The sequence below is a fragment of the Rutilus rutilus genome (assembly GCF_951802725.1).
Source record: "Rutilus rutilus genome assembly, chromosome: 24".
NCBI lineage: Eukaryota > Metazoa > Chordata > Actinopteri > Cypriniformes > Leuciscidae > Rutilus > Rutilus rutilus.
The window spans coordinates 3,696,071-3,716,296 of record NC_140228.1 but is presented as its reverse complement, the minus strand read 5'-3'; the positions used below and the strand labels follow the sequence as shown (position 1 = coordinate 3,716,296).

The following is a 20,226-nucleotide window of genomic DNA, read 5'->3' as shown; positions in this document are numbered from 1 at the left end:
CGAGAAATGCGCTCAACAATCCTGATAGAAACACCAAACCAGTGAGAAATGAGCTCAACAATCCTGATCGAAACACCAAACCAGTGAGAAATGAGCTCAACAATCCTGATAGAAACACCAAACCAGTGAGAAATGAGCTCAACAATCCTGATAGAAACACCAAACCAGCGAGAAATGCGCTCAACAATCCTGATAGAAACACCAAACCAGCGAGAAATGCGCTCAACAATCCTGATAGAAACACAATCTCCTACTGGTTTTACCATTTTATTCAGAATGCACTAGTTATCACCTTGCTATTAAAGAAATGGTTCACCCAAAAATGAAAACTCTCATTATTTACTTCCCTTCATGTCATTCCAAACCCATATGTTGAAACACAATCTTTACACTTCTCCTTACCATTACGTTCTTCCTCAGCATTTTTGTCTTGTTTACAAATATCTAAACATTCTTAAAGCAAGATCCATTTACAAGAGAAGCAAAATGACAGTCTTATTTTCTGAAAAATGTATCAAAATTTGCTTAAAAAACAGAAAATTATATTTGCTAATGGGGTTGGAAAAACAATCTTGTTTTTCCTTTGAAATAAGTTTTTTTTTTACCCAATTGGGAGATTTTTTTTTATTGTTTTAAGCATAAGCTTAATTTTGAGTCAAGTAAATGTATTTTCATTAAAAAAAGTCTGTAAAAATAGGGCACAATGTGCAGTGCTAATATGAAGGAATTTTCCATACTGATTGAAAATGTAATTACACATTGCATTGCGTTGTTTTAAGGTTAAAGGACATTTTTGTGAACTTAACGGGAAAATGTCCAAGCAGAAAATTACCAAACTTTTTACAATTATACAGATTGTATTTCTTACAGTGTTAGAAATAGAAAATGTATTAATGTTTAGATATTTGAACTGGAAAACAAGACAAAAATATCAAGTAAGAAATCATTTTAAGGGACAGGCTGTTAAGTCGTTATTTACTAAAATGGCATTTCCAAATTCAAAGCATGAGTTTAAAATTGCAGAGATCTGAGAGTTTTTTGGTCTTTTCCTCATAAACCTACCAAACAGCTTCAGAAGACATAAAATTATCCTTTTGTGATCCTCAAAAAACAGCATGTGATTGAAATGACATGTGGGTGATTAAATAATGTTCACTTTCGTGAACTATCCCTTTAAGAAATGCAGGCAGATATGTGAGGAACAATGAGGAATTATTATGAAATCTAAAAACATTTATCTGATGTATGAAATGGGTTGGTTCTCACGGGCAAACACAGCTGAAGGCGTCGGTGTGCGTAAAGAGGGTGTGGTGTGTACGCTGAACCACAAACACACACCAGGATTTCTACATTCTCCACATCTGGACGGCGTTACAGTCGTCAGTGGTCGAGGGGAGAACAATGACATGATCATGACGTCATGGGAAGCAATGCTGGAACACAAATATTACGAAAACACATCTTAGACGGAAGAAAAAGTCCTTGCTGATATCGAGCAGAAGGTCTGAGCAGGACAAGAGGCCTCGTATACAACTAACAAACACTGAACGAAACAAACAGCAGTGAATATCCATCGACAAAAACCAGGCCTTTACTTTATTAATAACATTGCCATTATAAAGTTGGGCTGGTGCAAAGGTGTGAATGTGTCAACTGATGTTTAGTAACTTTTAAACTGTGGCAGATACATTTGCATGGAAATCAGTGGTAAGGACAGCTTTACTTTATTTGCATGTGAAAACGACAGAAAAAAACCATGGAATATTATGAAAATATAGAGCATGACGTGTCCCAAACCAGTCAAGATGAGGAAAAACATGTTTTTAATTTTTTTAGGCACAATGTGGAACTTAATTGTTTACAACTTCCTTAAAAATCTGAATTTAGAGTTGAACAACACAGGGTTTAGCATTGAGCATCCTCTAAGCTTTCTTTAGCAACATGTTGTTCTTCAGTTTTTCTGCCATATTAAATCTAAAACTGTCTGACACAAATCATCACTTCAAAAAAAGCAAAAATTCACTCAGTTCGACTTCTTTCTCTTCCGAGTGTCCACGGTTTCGTAACCCTTCGTTGACACAGAAACATGAAGCCTCCCTCGTTACACACACTGTGCATGAGAACTGACCTTTAAAGAGGAGTTCATCTAACCATCAACCACTTCACATCCATACAGATCATCATTTCACATGCATACCTCTAATATCCTCCCTGTGCGTTAAACAAACACTGACTACTGTAGTTGGAGGAGAAAAAAAAACATTGCATTGCACAGCCTCTAAAATGTGAGTTGTGCAAAAGTCCATGATTAGGGTGGGATCATGAATCACTGCCTGATATCATCAAAAATTATATTTCAGGACCCACTAACAACGGTTATCAGGCACAATCTGCTGTGCTGGTTAAATACGCACTGGGACGTGGATGATTTTAATAATCGTCTTGCTTGGCGCTGTGAAATCAGCAAAAAAACAACATGGGAAATGTGAATCAAAACCTGTTTTTCTGCTGATATTCGTTTCATATCACAAGAGTGCTTGCATTGTTTTCTTGCAATTCTGACAATTGCGTTTAATAAAACTCTACAGACAGGTCGCCTCCTTAATCCCAAAACACACAAGTTCATATGACTGTATTTATTCTCGCTGAGCTTAATGCTTTGAGAAGATAAAGTACATGCTGAGAGGGTTTACAGTTACTCTGTTATTCAATTTCAGGTTGGCTTTTCCATGGGTGGAGATGGGGAATAAGTGGATACAGATGTCAGCCGCGGCGCTGTATGCTAGTAATGTGTAATCAGGCAGAAACGCAGGGAGTGAGAGAGTCCTTATCTCTGAGGAGGCTCTCGTGGTTATACGACGAGGACTGGCAACTCTATATCGACACTGTGTCCTTCATTTGTAAAGTCCTAAAAGAAATAAAGACAAAGACCAGCTCCAGATATATGACGGTGAATGAGAAGGGTGGAGTCTTCAACTCCCACCGGCAGGAACCAACAGCAAGCAAGCAAGCAACATGACAAATCAATAGCACTGACTGGAATCTGAGTCCGTGTTCATCTCACAGGAGAGACGGGGAAGAAAAACAGCCGTTGCACAACACAGAAAACTGCCCGCTTACATAACCCTTAATATGCATTCAGTTCCTCTACTGAGCCTGGAAAATTTGGGCCGTAATTGTAAGCCAAGGTAGCAATTAGCAGGAGAAAAGCCATCGGCTGGTGCACGACATGTAATAACAGTTCGTTTCTGTAGAGATTCATTAGAGATGAACTCAGTGACCTGTGGTCGTTACAAGCTGCAGTTTATAACCGAGAGGTACAAAACTAAAGACAAATGTCTTTGTTTTTCAGCCAATATTCAATATACATCTATTTTCCAAACATCATTTCAACCTTCATGTTGGGAAATAAATTTTAAACATTTAATGCATTAAGAAAAATACTGTAAATAACTAGTTTGAAATAATCCATGCCTTTTTTCAATGTTTTCACTAAACTAATTTAATAATTTTCATTCGCAGCAATTTAATAATGCATATAAATATTTTATTGCATATAAATTGTGAAAACATTTTAAAAGAAGTCACAGCAAACATTTTTGAATGAGGCAAACAAATCACTGATTCAGACTTGATTCACTGAAATTGATTCACATTAATGAATCAAACTTACTAACTCAATCACAATTTGTGCTACTTTAAATATGAAAACACTATTATAAACGTTTCTTTTCTTAATGCCCCCACAAGACAAAACAATAAAGTCTTTCAGAAAATGCAACAATAAAATAAAAAAGTGCATTAAAATACTTCAATATTCATGCATCTGTTATTGCCTGCCAAATCACATTGAATTTATCATGAATATTCAATATGAAATGCTATTACTAACATTTCTGTCTTAAAAGACAAGGATTACAAAAGTTGTCTAATGATGCTTCATTTTATATTCAATATACCCCCTGCTTTAGGAAACATGCTGTTAAACTATGCCAGTGAATGTAGGAATAAGTCCACACCGCTGCCATTTATGCATAAATATTGACTAGATGCAGTACTTCTAATGATAATGTGCACTAATAGAAACTACAAAAGATGCAAGAAACAGTTTCAAACAACAATCACGTGAGCTTTTCTTCAGCACATGCTCCTCACACCCATGTGAAAGAGGAAAGAGAGAAGGCGTGCTCGCTCAGCGTGGAGAGAAAGAGAGAGAGGAAGACAAACAAACTGCGGACAGTGACCCGTTAAGTTAACCTGAAGCGGCACGCTACACGAGCTCCAGCTGGGCTGTTCGGATTCACACACACACCGTAGTCTAGAAAACTCCCAGCCTCACCTACGGTTTCTTCATCCTCCTCCTTCAGGACGTTGTTGTCGTCAGAGTCTTCCTCAGCAGGCTTTCTGCCATCATCCACGGGGACCACGGTGAAGTTGGTGGGCATTTTCTCACCATGTGTCTCTCTGCGAGACGTCTGTCTTGCTCCTTATCAGTCTGTCTCACACACGCTGACTCTCCTCCTCTGCGCTGGCTTGTTAGAGTTGTGGTTCGAAGTTCTCAGTTGTGCTCCTATCTCTTTGACACCGGCTTGATCATGTGACCAGCCTTCGCCCATATAAGGAGTTAGGGAAGCTCCGCCCAGTGGGCCGTCCTTTCTGCACACACGAGCTTCGTCTCCTTTTCTCGCCTGTGGCAGAATGAACCTTCACAGACACAACACCACACCAGATAAAGGAAGCTATTGATTAAGAACCTCTTTAAGGGACTTCCTCCTGTTCAGCAGGGGTTATTATCGTTAACTAAAACTAAAAACAACTTAGAAAATAATTTCTGTAACTTGAATTAAAATAAACGGTAACTGAAATCAAATAAAAGATTAACTGCTTGTTGTATTCCTTTGCATAAAAGCATCTGCTAAATTAATAAATGTAAATGTAAAATATAAAAAAGCTTATTTAAATATCAGTTAGTTCCCAAAGCAACATTATGAAACCGTGATACATGTTTCAGGATTCTTTGATGAATATAAAGTTCAAAGAACAGCATTTATTTGAAGTAGAAATCACATTATAAAGGTCTTCACTGTCACTTTTGATTAATTGAATGCATCGTTAATGAATAAAAGTACTGAACCCAAAAGTTTTGTACGTCACATTACAGATGTAAAACAGGTTGACAACTCATTTGTGGCCAAAAAGCTTAACCGTGTTTACAAAAAAAACTACAAGACTTAGTAAATCTACACATTATCCCGGGATAGAAGAAATTATTTGAACATTAAAGCAGTGATTTAAGGCGTACTAAGTGTTACTGTGTGTATGCATGTGTAAACACACTCGCCCATGTGCACAATGCAAACACAGGTCCAGGAATACAGCAGCCTGTCATTAAAGCAGACAAACAGCATAGCTCTGCGGGTCAACAGGGGAATTTATTTTAAGGAGCGTTTATTTCTCACGAGAACTATGAGACTCGACATACAGTACGGTGAGATCTTCTGGCTGCAAGGGTTGTCGTGCTTCACAAGTCATGAACTGTTTTGTCCTCATGACCTTTGACATGCAGTTTAGTTCAGTAAAAAGACATGTCTGCACTGGCTGCGTAGAAACTTCGAGTTTTACATTATCGTCGCCTTCCTAAAATAATTGCCCAAGTAATTTTTTCAGGTTTCTCAGAAAACACAAAAAACTGAACCTAACTTCAGAGGCCGAGTAGATTTTCGGTCTTCTTCATGCAACTGCCATCTTGAAAAGCTTGTAAAATTGCCTACGTCTCATTGTCTTTTGACTTAGGCAAAATAAAACGGCCTAAGTCACACTCTTCATATAGGCCATTATACTACAGGGGTAGAAATGCATGATCTGTTCAACTGAGGATGTGGGCGATTTTACCAGAGGTGGCCAGAATCATGAGGAGATGACTTATGCAAAAAAAATCATTTTTGTCAAAAAATGACTTAGGCAATTATTTTAGGAAGGTGACGTTATGAGACATTTAGAAAAGAAAAAGTGTGAAGAAGAAAATTCAGTGAAATCTACTAAACCTAAAAGAGGAAGAATGGTTTGCTAAAATAACTCATGATTTTGCTGAAATGTTTTGGTTGTGTTGTGTTTTTTGGCAAGACTGTTTGTGGCGTCAGGAAAACCTGCAGCATTCTTAAATGAACACTTGTGAAAAAGAAGTACGTCTGTATACTTGTGAGTTGTTATTAGGGAAATATACTTCATTAAAAGAAGATACTCCAGTCGTGTGAACTGAATGTCATGTTTTCGGTTTTTCGGCAATTAAAGTTAAATATATTACGGTTTAAATTTAATATTAAATGCAATTAGTTGAACTAAGAGTGTTTAAGTGATCCACTTAAGTGTAGGACTTAAGTATATCTTTATATGGAATTTCATAATTACTTCTATTGTCTTTGAAATACGGCTACTGTCTGATGTACTGATAAACATTTATGGTAAACTGAAATATACTTACATTTCTTCATTTCTATTGAAACTTTCATGTCATGTATTTAAATATATTTGCAGTTACACATTTGTAATGAGGAAGTGTAACTTTAGTACACTTAAAATGTATTAACTTTAAATGTGATATTGAATAACACACTACAGTTAAAATTATAATCAAATACTTTACATGTGCTTTAGTATGTTAGTCAACACATCAAAATAAGTGTACTTCTTTAAAACTTGACAAAGTGCACTTTTAAAAGTGTACTTAAGTGGGTTAAAAAACAGTCATGAAAGTGTACTTTAAGAACGTTCCAAATACAGTTTTATAGACTACAAGTGCACATTCAGTACAATTAAAGGGGTCATATGATGCTTTTTTATGTTTTCCTTTTCTTTTAATGTGTAAAGTATCTTTTTGTGCAAACGATCTACAAAGTCACAAAGCTCAGTCTCCCACAAAGAGATTTATTCTGTCTAACAGAGAACGCCGCTCCAGACCAGCCTAAAAGGCCTTGATTAAAGTCCAGATTTTACTTTCTCAAACATCCACGTCACAGCGTGTATTATTGTGTACATTGTGTGTAATATTAGCATAAAGCCGACCAAAAGTATATGCAATGAAAGAAGTGTTGTCGCTGTGTGTTTGGATGCGGAAGCAAAACCGCTTTTGCCTTTTAGAGGTTAAGATTTATTTATTAAGCTGTTCCTGAGCAGCACGACCCAAAAGTTTGCTTGTGCACGGCGTATTTTACAGAGGATGGCTTCGTGAACCTGGGAGAGCACAGCGCCGGTTAGACTGGTACTCGCCACTGCCGAAGTCAAGCTTGCAATGAAAAAATTATCATCCGCATTTTTAATATCTGACTCAAGCTTGAAACTGATACGTCAAAACAGACCACATTATTATATGTTGTTTAACTCTGTGTTTACAAATAGTTCGGAAGCCTTGGAGGCTCGTGATTATGGTATGGGCTGCACAATATATCGAAATTATCAAAATATTGCAAATGGAAATATTGTCTGTCGCTGATTTCTGTGTGTCTATCGTGCGAGTCAATCAATTGTCGTATAGTGGTTGTGAAGTGTTTTTGTTTGTTATACTGTTCATCCTTGTTCAGTCATCACGGTTGCGTGTGAGGCTGGGAAGGAGACAGCAGGTTAGTAAGTCGCGCACCACATAGGACATCTTGAATTGTATTAGACACACTAGGTTTAGGAGAGTGCCACACCCTGTAAGTTTTGTTATATTGTAGTCAGTGTAGTTTGGTTAGTAACTTCTACATTTTTCGTTTGGTAGTTAGTTTAGTTGAATTAATCCTATAGCTAGTTTGTTCTGTTTTATTTATTTATTTTATTTGGCATCTCTCAAGCTCGCCATTCCCACCTTTGTTTGTTTTTGTTTAGTATTGTTATTTGTCTTGTTGTTCTCCTCATTGTCTGTAAATATTGTAAATATTATTTTCTCTTCATTCTTTCACTTTTGGGTTCTGTAAAAATAAATTCTTTTGAGCTGAGTTTTTTTTGTTGATCTTTTTCCTTTTATTGCCCTGTCCTTCACATTGAGTTACACACACATCTTTATTTAAATGTTATATTCCCTTACCCGTATTCAACTCTAAAAGGGACGTAACAGTATATATCGCAATATGAATATCGCAACGGCTTGCAATAACTGTGGTCATGAACCAAAGACAAAGAGAAAATCCCTCACTGCTCTTGGCTGAATAACATTATAGCATTTAGATTTGGCAGACGCTTTTATCCAAAGCGAATTACATTGCATTTCAAGATACACATTTACATTCTTATCAGTTCTTGCTTTCCCTGGGAATCGAACCCATGACCTTGGCGTTGTAAGCGCCAACGAGCTACTGTTTGAGCTGCAGGAAAGCACAGAAACAATAACTTTTGTAAAGTTTTGGAAAGAATAACTTTTGTAGCTTTTATAAGAATCAGTATATATTTAATTCATACAGTGAAAACTAAGCAGTGTTTGATTATTCAGTTTTTGTTGTTTAATAAACCTAATGTAGGCTTATGCTCTTATGCTACAGTAAAACACTGATGTTCACTTTCAGAAGTTGTAGGGATTTTTTCTTGCCAGAAAAATAAGGTTATATAATGTTAAATATTTTAAAGATAATTTAAGTTTATTTTACACACTTTAAGCATTATCGTATCGCATTCGAATATCGCAGTATTTAATGATTTATCGCATATCGCATTTTTCTTCAATATCGTGCAGCTCTAGGTAAGGGCCATTACATTTCAAACACACGCTTGAGGTGTTTGGCCAATCAGAGCAGTCGGATTTTCAGAAGGAGGGGCTTTGTAGAAATCAGCACGTTTCAGACAGACTGTATATAGGAGCAGCAATAATGTACAGTATGTGAAAAATTGTGTTTTTTATAATGAAGTTCAAAAATAATGAACTTTTAAAATAGCATTTTTTTATTTTTATTTTTTTACAAGTGATGACCACATTCAGGCCAGTGAAATAAAACAGCACTTTATTTAGAGAGACACCTGAGATAAGGTGCATCAGTGTGATATTTACACCTGTTTTATGGTCCAGCAGGTTGAAATGGATCTGCTTCTGCTCACTTAAAAGTCCCCCTGTGGTGAGAATCCAGCTTTTAAATGTTGTTTATGTGTCTATGTGGTGTTTTTAAATATGCTTTAAGACAAACCATGTGTAAATCGACACCATTGCTGAGTATTTCCTCCTTAAAACTGCAGTGAACCAAAGACAGATTCAAAAACACGCTTTGAAATCGCTGGTGTTTCTGACGTCACAAACTACCTTGTAACCAATCAGATCAACGTGTGATCGTCAACCAGTGGATCTCTGAGCTGAGTGAGTGAGTGGAGGCGGGGCTCATTTGCATATTCATAGAACAGCACTTACTAAATGAGGCAAGGGTGTCGAGTTACATTCAAGATATTTTAAGGCATGAAGATTTTTTTTCAAGGAAAAAATGTTTAAATATGTCATTTTGGTGATCAAAGATGAGTTTCAAGAGATAAAATGATTGACTACAGGGGGACTTTAATAAAGTACATCTTTCCTCAACATGACACATGATTTGAGGAATCATTGATGTCTGAATCACAGACGCTGCTGGACGACACACACACACACCGAAACCATAAAAGAATAGCAAAGAGGAAGTCAGTGCCGATAACAGTAATGTGATTTATTCCACATTCCTCATGATCAACATGACATGTGGACCATTAATGCTACTGCTCTTATGAAGTAACACACACACACACACACACACACACACACACACACACACACACAAAGGATGCAGTGATATGCAGAGTGTTCTGGGAGTCGAGCACTTCAGATTGAATTACACTGCATTGCTCAGAACACAGACTCGAGAACACTAACGGCCCACTGGAGGATTCAACGGTCAGACCGGCCAGGTCATAGTGATAAAAATAACATGCACTGACTCACTAATGGACCAAAAACAGCGGGATTCTGGGACATACTGACGCTGTTTACTTCTGCATTATTGCTCAACACTGTTTACTCTCAATTAAACCTTCACAGAGTTAGTAAAACCTCCTATAAATCCATTACTGCATTAAAGTCAGCATGAAATCAAAATTCTTGTTTTTTTTTTTTATTGAATATTGCAGTGTTTATGTTAAATGATTTATCTGTCCCTCATGATCTTTGATCAAATAACTCCCCCTCCCCCTTGCAGCATCTCTTCTCTGATGACGAGGGCGGGGCTATAACCTGTCACTCACATGAGATCCACCAATAGCAAACCACAACCATCCAAACATCCAATCAATTCCAACATGGACAAAATCAAGCCCCGCCCTTCATTTGTTCATGTTCCAGAAGCCATTTCACTTGATTATACATCACAATTGAGAAGAAAAGACTATTGAAACTTCTTTATGCCGACTTTAAGGCTGGGCAGTACAATGGTATTTACATGAGGCTATTCAGTAGAGTTTACAGAGATTCTGTTTACCGATTGAACTACTTTGCAAAGCCTGAGATGAGCACTTCACTGATTATAATGGGCTTGATATAGCTTCATGATTCGTCATGCTACTTATGTCCGATGTGGAAACTGTGAACTGTAAGTTGCTTATGGTATCGTGTGTGTGCGGTCACAGATATAAGTATTGACAGCTGTTCACTTTCAGCTAAAGGAGCAAAGACACTGAATGCTCAACAGCTGAAAGAGTTTTGCTCAGTTATCTCCATAAGGAATTTCCAATTATGAAGGACTTTGGTTTGGTTTCCTATTTAAAAATGTGTTATCTTGTCCTAAAGTTAAAGTTTCATAATACTAGGAAAAAAACAAGAGGATTTTACAGCATAAACAACAGAAATGCTGTTATACATGTACAGTACATGCATCAAATGACAAAAAAAGTCACATTGCATTACTATATAACATATAACATAATTTATATATATATATATATATATATATATATATATATATATATATATATATATATATATATATGATGCACATAAATATGTAAATGTATATATATATAAAAATTACATATTGCAAATATTATATAGGTATCTTGATCATATATATAATTTCAAGCTAAACTCTAAATAATAAAATAATTCAAAATAATATAATGAAATCAACTAAAACCACACAAATGAAAATATGCCATCCATGGTCAGGACAGACCTGATCTTTTCCCCAGGAATGACTAAAGAGCAACCGGAAAATGTAAAAGCTGCCAGGAATTTGCTCTAATGAATTGGTTCCACCTGTGCAACAACCTTTAAAATGGCAAAATGTCCAAAGTGTTTGGATTTACTGGCCATTGCAAACTACAGGACGCACATTTTCTGAAGGAAACTAACTTCCTCCAACTGGCTAATCCCAGATACAGCCGTTCTGGCAGGTGAGATCAACCATCGTCTCAGAATCAGATCCGGTCAGAAACTGTGTGATTTATACACCCAGCTGAGCTGATTTATGAAGCTGGATTTGTTTAGTCCAGTCTCATTTCCTGCACTTTGAAGGCTGGACTGTATCTAAAAGCTTAGTGGCGCAATTAATAAAAAAGAAACTATAAAAACCTGCACAGTCGAACACAATCACAAATGTACAATACAAACACCGACAATTGTGAGAGGTTTTGGAGGTGTCAGAAGGGTCACAGTGGTGGTCAGAACAGATATATAATGTGGAAACTAAATCAAGAAACATACAAACTATTTAGAAATAAAAAAAATAAATATCAAATGAGATGAATTACACATTTCTAAGGAATTTCATTGTATTTTAAATTTTTTTTAATAAAATTAAATATTTTACTTGTACATAAGGTCATTTACAGTTAACTTTTGTGTTTTTAAAGTCATATGTAAAATTAATATACAAAGTAATATTTTAAAATAATATGTAAAGTCATATTGCAAGTGCAGTCAAATATGCAACCTTACAGGCTTGTGTAAACACTATTGAGACAGTGAGCAAAGCACATATTGTCATAGTGCTCTAAACATTAATTCACAACAATTAGTGTCCTATAATAAGCTTTAGATGGTTGAAGTTGAAGTAACAAGTGTGCTGGGTATTTAAAATGCTGTTATGTAACGAAAGTATTAGGAAAAAATCTGCTGCCACCTGCTGATTGTCTGTGGTAAAGCAAGCAAAACACATCTAAACATCTTTCAAAACATTTATGCATGAAATTCTGTGCTTGTTTGACATGACAGTTCAGTCCGATTGATGATTTTACAGCGATCATGCTAACGAAGCAACAGTGTGGAGCGAGACCGCACATAATGCACCGGAGAAAACTTTTCCTGGCATCATGACATCTACAAAACCAAACTTTCCACTTGTTGACCAGCTTTTACACAAAGATTCTTTAGACCTGCAGTAATATTTCCATGCTACATTTATAGAGCAAACACGCAGACTCATTTGCCCTGGTTTAGACCCTGGAGGAGAACTAAACCATTTTAGTGATGCATCATCTAAGTTGTATAGTTGTTGACCAATAAGGGGCGTTTCACCAATGTCAGTTATACCAATGTCGAAACAGGAAGAGTGGGTGACAATGTTATTATCATTAACTAAAACTAAAACCATTGGGAAAAAAAATTTGTTACTTGAAATAAAATAAACATTAACTGAAATTTAAAAAAAAACTTAATGAAGATGCACTGAAACTTTTTTGTGTGTAGAAACAATTTTCACCCAGAAACTGCAAGAACATTTCACAATTAGCAGCAAGTAACATTCAAATACATTCAAAATTAGTTACATTTTAAAGTAGAAAGACTAAAATAGTATTTTCTATTTTGAACAGTATTTAAAAAAAATGACAATGTAGTTGCAAAGGCAACATTTCTCATTTTAGTTTAGTTTAGTTTAACTTGAAGTACTAAAATAACTAAAACTGAACTCAAATTAAAAACTTTATAGATAATTGGAAAAAAAAAGACAAAAAAAAAATTAAGTATTGAAAAATGACCATTTAAAAACTAATTCATTATATTAACTCATTATATTAACATAATATTAACAAAAATTATAATGGCACATCTACTGTATGATACTAAAGTAACAGTGGTGGTAGGTGAGTAATGATGACTAACGCGCCATACAAATGCAAACACTTATTTTACACAATAATTACCAAAAAGGCAAATTATTTACAATGCAGTTAGCAGATTCTGGAACGGATACAATCTAATTTCTGTTAATCATTCAAGCAAACGAGATTATCTTAAAGTCAATAATGTTATCCTTTAAAACTTATCTTTGAAAATCAAAATGACATTAAACGTTTTTCCGGCCATAAAATAGCTTAAATGTAACTCGACACCCTTGCTTCATTTAATATACGCGGATATGCAATTGTAACTGTAGTAAATGCACAATTTCAAGTGGAAATATTGGTTTAATTCAGCGATATATATTTGAACCTGAAACTCATTCAGAAGAAGGAGAGGAATAATTAATTATACAGGCTCGTCTACAAGTAATGCATTTTATGTATCGATCTCTACAATATCGGACACATAACAGTAACTGATATGATTATCCTTTGGCTTGACTATGTTATCAAACAGCTAATAATGTGTTGCTAATGTTACACAAACCATGTTCCCGTTCGACATCTTAAAATCAGCATACTTAGAAACGCTTTGAACATCAGAGAAAGTCAGTGGAGTAAAGCCCCGCCCCCACACTGACGGGATTGGTCACATGTTTGTGATGTTGGAAACAGGGGCGGTCTTTAGTACACTTCAGTTTTAAGAAGAAAATACTCAGCAATGTTGACTGATGAATCTGTCTTAAAGTATAATAAAACACCACATACACATAAAAACAAAACTTGATTTTGACCAAGAGTGGTCTTTAAACTAGCCTGTATCTCACTAGTTTAATCTAACTGTAACAGAACAAGTTCACACACACACTGCATGTCTGTTACAGTAGATGTTCACCCCCCATCCAGTGCATGTCACTGTGTCTAAAACAGTCCTGACTGTACAAGAGTGGAAACATTACAGAGAGCTTAAGAACAGATAGCAGAGTGATCACGAAATGTCACGCCGTAGCGACGAGACCTCCGTCACGCGAGGAATCTGCACTAATCCATCTGGCACATATAAAATAATTACTATTAAGTCAACAGCTGGAGATGGTCGGAGGTTCTCTGCTTCTAAAGCGAAGCGACTGTAAGCAGGCGATGACAGATGCTCAGGCGTTCTGGCAGAGACACGCATCTCAAGTGTCGGAGCAGAGGCTTCAGCTGTCCGTCATACACGGCCAGATCAGGTGACAGCTTTTTCTGCTCCTCTGCAGCACAAGACAAATATCCAGAGAATTCGAGATTATCCAAGAGGGTGGTTTGATCCTGGTGACCGTGAGAAGGTCCTGGAATGGGAGCTTGTGCCAAACGCAAGGCCAACAAACCCCCCCACGGTGCCAGCGGCTCAGTTTATCTCAATGAGTGTGAAGGTTTATCGACTGAGATTTTATTAGACCGGCATGACCGTGTCCACCAGACACCCGACTATCTGCTCATGGTTTGGACAATCACGCACCCACACTTAAAGAAAAAGTTCTCCCAAATATGTGAATTCTGTCTTCATTTCCTCATGTCATTACAAACCAGTATGTCCTTATTTTCTTCTCTAGAACACTGAGTTTTTCCATTCAATTAGACATTATCAAGCTTCAAAACTAGAAGATTCCCATCGAACAAAATTTTTTTGCATCCATTCCCAATGAAAACATTATTTCAGAATGTTCTTTGGACGTTCAAAACTTCCTGCTTTTAAATGTTTTGAAAATGTTACACAGAAAACATTAAAAGGAAACGTTCTATTTTTTATCATTTTGCAAACATTATGGAAACATATATGTTTTCTGAATGCTCTGAAACAAGTAACATTTAAAAAAAATATTATAGAAACATCCATCCAAACCATTTCAGGAAAAAAAAATCCACAAATGGTGTGTAAATTAAGTTTTTGTGCAAATTAAATGCCAGATCATTTTGAATGAACATTCTATTAACGTTCCTGGAACGTTTGCTCATAACTTCGACAGAACCTTGCTAGAACGTTAGCCAAAGTTCTGGAAACATTCCCTGTTAGCTGGGTTAAATGTAGTCCATAGACACTTTATGCATTATATTTCAAGTGTTCTGAAGTAATATGATCATTTTGTGTAATAAGATACATTTTTAGAGCTCATTAGTATATGCACATATTCAAACTTGATGCATCACGATTGGATTATTAGTGAAAAACAGTCCACCTAACATCACCTTTTGGGTCTTAATGAAATGGAATAAGTAAGTCATACAGTTTTGGAACGACATTTGGGTGATGACAACATTTTGAGTGAATTATTCCTTTAAACGTTGACCTGCCATTGGTTCTCCCAGACACAGATATAACACTAAACTGATTCTGACGGCCAGAGTTTATTTAGCATTAAGAGACCACCTGCTACTTTCAACGCCTGAGCAATGTTTGAGAGCCGGAGCGCGATGACATGAACAACAAGAGTCGTGAGCCAAGAGCACACTGTTCTTCAGCACGGGGCTGATGGGAATGAAACTCCACACAGTGGATAACAGACATGAAGAAGAACCCCGTTTGAGTTTCTCACGGCATAATCAACACAGATCGGCTGAGAAGAGTCATGCAGCGATTGGCCTTAATCCATTACTGTGTCAGAAATCACATACTGTACATTTGTTTTGAAGCTTAAACTGTTAAAAGAAGTCTGATCTATATAGTATGAATACAGTATGAATGAAATATGAACATGCTACATCTGCCATGTTGTCATGTGACATTCGGTTTCAGTTGCGTCGCTTCACCTCCATTCAAATCCTCTCCTGTGGCCTCATGGGATAGTAAAGTGTCCATCAGACGCACACTTCAGAATCTCGACAGATATATAAGGTACGTTTTGCCAACTGTTTTATTAATACTATGAATTCGGACATACTACTCGGCTCACTATGTTTTTCGCCCACTATATAGTATGAAAGTCATATTCGGATGTCCCCAAATCCCTCCTACCCTCAGCAGTGTAAGTAAAATGTTTAAGTAATAGTTGTATATTAATAAAATAATAAGTATATACAGTCAAACCAAAAATTATTCAGACACGAAATTTAATTTTTTATATTTTTTACAGTATAGATGCATTACACTATAGTTAATTTATGTAAGTTAGGATGGCAAGGTGTCTGATTAAAGTTTGGTTTGACTGTAAATCATACTAAGATAACAGTATAACTTTGTTTTTTGATCAGATTTTCTTTCATATGAGGTCTCGGTAAGCAGTTTACTAGCATAAACAAACCAACCATCTGAACAAGAGCACAAAGTCACATGATTCTCATCTTATGATGCCAATTAGAGCGATACATTTACAAATTACTCCTGAACTCTAAAGCTAAATACTGCAGCCCAGAAGCACAGAAGCAAACTGGATGAAATGCATCATGTTTATATGCAAGAAGAAGAGAAGAAAATGCAAGAAGAAGAAGAAGAAGAAGAAGAGAAGAAAATGGAAATATAGAAACACACACCACTGTTGTTATGAATGTGCAGACAAACAGCCAACACAAATAGGACTGTTGCTTGAGTCAGCTGTTCACAGTGTCCTGACGGAGAAATGTGCTAAATAAAAATCCCTACTTCTCTTTTCCATCGGCCCTGAACCTGACTGAAGACCCCCGTGTGTTTAACACTCGACCTCCAGTCTCTGAGATCAGACCACAGCAGGTGGATGTGGACACACACCGGACACGATGCTTTAACCTCCATTAAACAGCAGAAAGTGAGCATGTTTGCATCCAAGACCCCCAGCTCTACTGAGTTCAGTTCTATCATGATCATGACCTTTCAGTAACAGGGTCACAGTATGACCCCACAGAGCAGATAAAGTAAAGCACTCGTCTCAGATCACACATGAAACATGTGGTTTGAAAAATACACTTTCAAGAACTTTGCAGTAGATCTGTCGACTCAGCACTGTGTCTCTGCTGAAATATCATGTGGTCTTTACTAATACTGAGTGTACAGGATCATATGGCATATGAAACCACTTAATCAGCAACTATTACAGCTTAAACACTTTCAACTGGTTTGTTTTTTGTTGTTGAGTTTTTGTTTTGACCAGAAGGCATCTTTTTTTTTTCTTCTTTTTTTTTCAGAACCAAATATACATACATGTTTGGTTAAATGTACTCTTGTGAGTCATTTAAAAAAAAAAAAAAAAAATCTATTTTACAGCATAAACAGTGCTATAGTTTGTGTTGCTTTCAAATGTCAACTTTTAGATATTTATTTTTTCAAACATGTTTTAATGTCAAATAAAAAAAAAAAATTGGGCACTTTTTCATTCCATTTGACTTTATGAATAATATACTACAGAACAATTAAAATAATTAAATATAAATACTAGATTTTTGTTTTCAGCTTCTACAAGATTAACAATAAAACTAGCCTTCATTTGTATATAATTTTTAGTTCTCTCCAAGAAAATACTTTCAATTTGTACATCCGTTTGGACTCAAATTGTGAGTGCAAGAGTTTTGCATAAGTGCAAAGAGTATCCATTGTCTGATTTCTCAAACTGTGAGAGTCTAAATTATTGTCTGTTGTAATCAACAATATTCCAATTTGTATTTAACCTGGAATATTCCTTTAATTTCCCAGACAAATTAGATTTTTATTTGGTTGCATTTTGTTTTTTAATTGGGCAATAAACTGCAATACGCTTCTAAAATGAAAACCCAACATCGTGGCTTCGCACTGGACTGCACTGTCTGGGAACAAGGCCTTTGCATTGGGTTGGGTTTGGAAAAATGGCCTTATGTAGCAATATTCTATGTCTGTAAGACCACAAAACTGCTTAATGTTTGGGAGCAACTTTGCGCTCAGCATTGTTCTATGTCTGGGAGTGAAGGTTATAAGAGCATCACCACATACTGTATATGAATAGAGATGTTCTTAAACTCCCATAATGAGTGTGCAACCCAATCCTACGCTCCCCAGCTCAACCATCTGGAAGATGACTCCCATTTGCTCTTCTCAAAGCCTGAACACGCCAAACAAATGAAACTAATGTAGTATCTATAGGTCTGATCATGCTCTCAGGATCATCTCAATGCACTTCTGATAAAAGCTTTGGAAAGCACATCACAAAAGCTTTCCCTTTGCTCTTTATATGATTAACACCAACTCTAAAAAACAAAACGTTGAGCCACATATTCAGTCACTGCACCTCCAATAATCGCCGTCTCCAAATCACCCTGACCTTCTTAAAGACTTCTGCAGGAGATCAGCTCAGTTTCACTATAGACTTCTTTATAGACTATGTGACTGGTGCTACAGTAGATAATCAAAGCACTTTGGCTTTAAGAGGCCTTTGATTAAATTGCAGGCTAAATTTAATGAAGGGCCAATTGTAAGGCTTTCATATCCATCAAAGATAAAGACCGAAACTAATACATTCAATTAATGTGGTTGGTTGGTTCTTCCTTACGTCTACAGTACATGGACATAGACTTCACAAAATAATTGTGATAGCGATTTACAGATTCAAAGAGCAAAGAGAGACTATAAAAGGCCTGGAAAACAGAAGCAGATTCAGATGTAGGCTGCTAGATGTCTAACCCGGGAAACAAACAGATGTGTCATGGTAATTAATGAAGACAGCTGAGCGTGAAAAGTGTCCCAAGACACGTCTAGACAAGCCCCTGAAATCAGGCAGTCATGTAAAACCAAAAGGGCATCGTGTTGCATAAAACACTATCACCTGGTTAGGCCAATACAAAAGGAAAAGCGTAAAAAATTAATGAGGAAACATTTTTAGCTTAATATTATAAGGACATAAATCATTATTAGACTGCACAATTCAACCAGCAAACCCTCTTATTGTGCTTATTTTAGTAATAAAGTAATTGCAATAAAATAGCAGCATGATACATATAAACATGACACCTGCAAAATACACAGTGTCAAACATGCCAAACAAGTCATTTCACAGGAACTTACAAACAAAATCACTAAAATAAAGCCTTATAATAGATATTGTTGTTGTTAAAGTAAAATCATGTATTAATTCTGGTCTTTTGAGGACATTGGTAACAAGTTGTCACAGTTTCACTGTAACTGTTACTATGGTTACAGGTTTTTTTTATTTTTTATGGAGAGCATACTCATTATGCCTCATTAATACAACTGTATTTGAAGACCACATTTTAACATTTTAGTTTACACAGCCCTGAGCCCTTTGACTAATAAAAATAAACTAACAACTAATTCTAAATGTTGAATTATTGCTAGACTGTAAATTATTACTAAACAAAGGCATATTTGAACGTAACGCCTCAATCTTGTGTAGTCTAAACACTCACAGTCATTTTACTCCTGTCAGAAAACATTTCAATAAACACTTATTAGTGTCACTGAATGTTTAGCGAAACTAAAGAGCGGAAACTTGCAAAAAACACAGAACGTTCCGCTAACGTTATAGTTCGGTTACCGTTTTATTAACCGTTTCCTAAAGTTCCACAACATAAATTTGAAAAAAAAAAAAAAGTTCTCATGACGTTCCAGTAACAAAAAAAAAAAAAAACGTTATCAGGTTAAAGGCCCTGAGAGAATTAAACCTCCTCAGAGAAATCTATAAACACAAACCGTCACAATAAATAATATTCCATATCTTCGATTGACTAAATGAATTCAGACAAACTGATCTTTCTGCAAACGTCCGTTTATATGTAACTCCATTCATTAATACCAAAACGACGATTAAGTTCATTTGTTTACACTGTAACGTTACACGAGTGACGCGACGCGCCAAACTACTGACTGAGTTCTGGACGCGCGCGATTATCATATTATATTCAACATAACGGCTCTTCGTTTATTATAATACAAGAGTTTAGAGCGACACTTTCTCCCCGTATGAACGGAACCCGTCTCACCGTATTTGTTGGGTTCTCTGCTGTACTGGAGGATGGGCACCGACCCCCGCCGCTCCGCGCGCTCGCCCTCACCGACACCACTGGCGTCAAACACCGTGTCTCCGTCCGTTTCGTCTCCAAACGCGCTCTCATGCGCGGCCACCGGCACGACCCTGAACCTCTCGCTCATGTTGGTCGTCCGTGAATCGGACCTGTCCGGTGTCTGATAAACTTCAGGGATCAGACAGCTTACGCCCGTGATTCATAGCCGGTAATCTGACAGTTTGTGAGGGC

At 36.5% G+C, this 20,226-nt stretch overlaps 1 protein-coding gene across 9 annotated transcripts in view; it reads right to left on the bottom strand.

Moving 5' to 3' along the window:
- The window catches only part of slc12a7b (solute carrier family 12 member 7b), a 74,065-nt gene extending 53,839 nt beyond the window's left edge, over positions 1 to 20,226 (bottom strand). For 6 of the 9 annotated variants that reach the window (XR_014626216.1, XR_014626217.1, XM_084399481.1 and 3 more), the window contains exon 1: positions 19,954 to 20,226. Coding sequence is in view for 5 of the 9 variants with exons in the window: in XM_084399481.1 (XP_084255607.1) it covers positions 19,954 to 20,122 (169 nt within the window). In the remaining 4 variants the exon portion in view is untranslated. Of the gene's footprint in view, positions 1 to 4,339; positions 4,700 to 19,953 lie in introns of those variants that run through there. The other 3 variants (XR_014626218.1, XR_014626219.1, XM_084399483.1) reach the window with 3 other exon arrangements.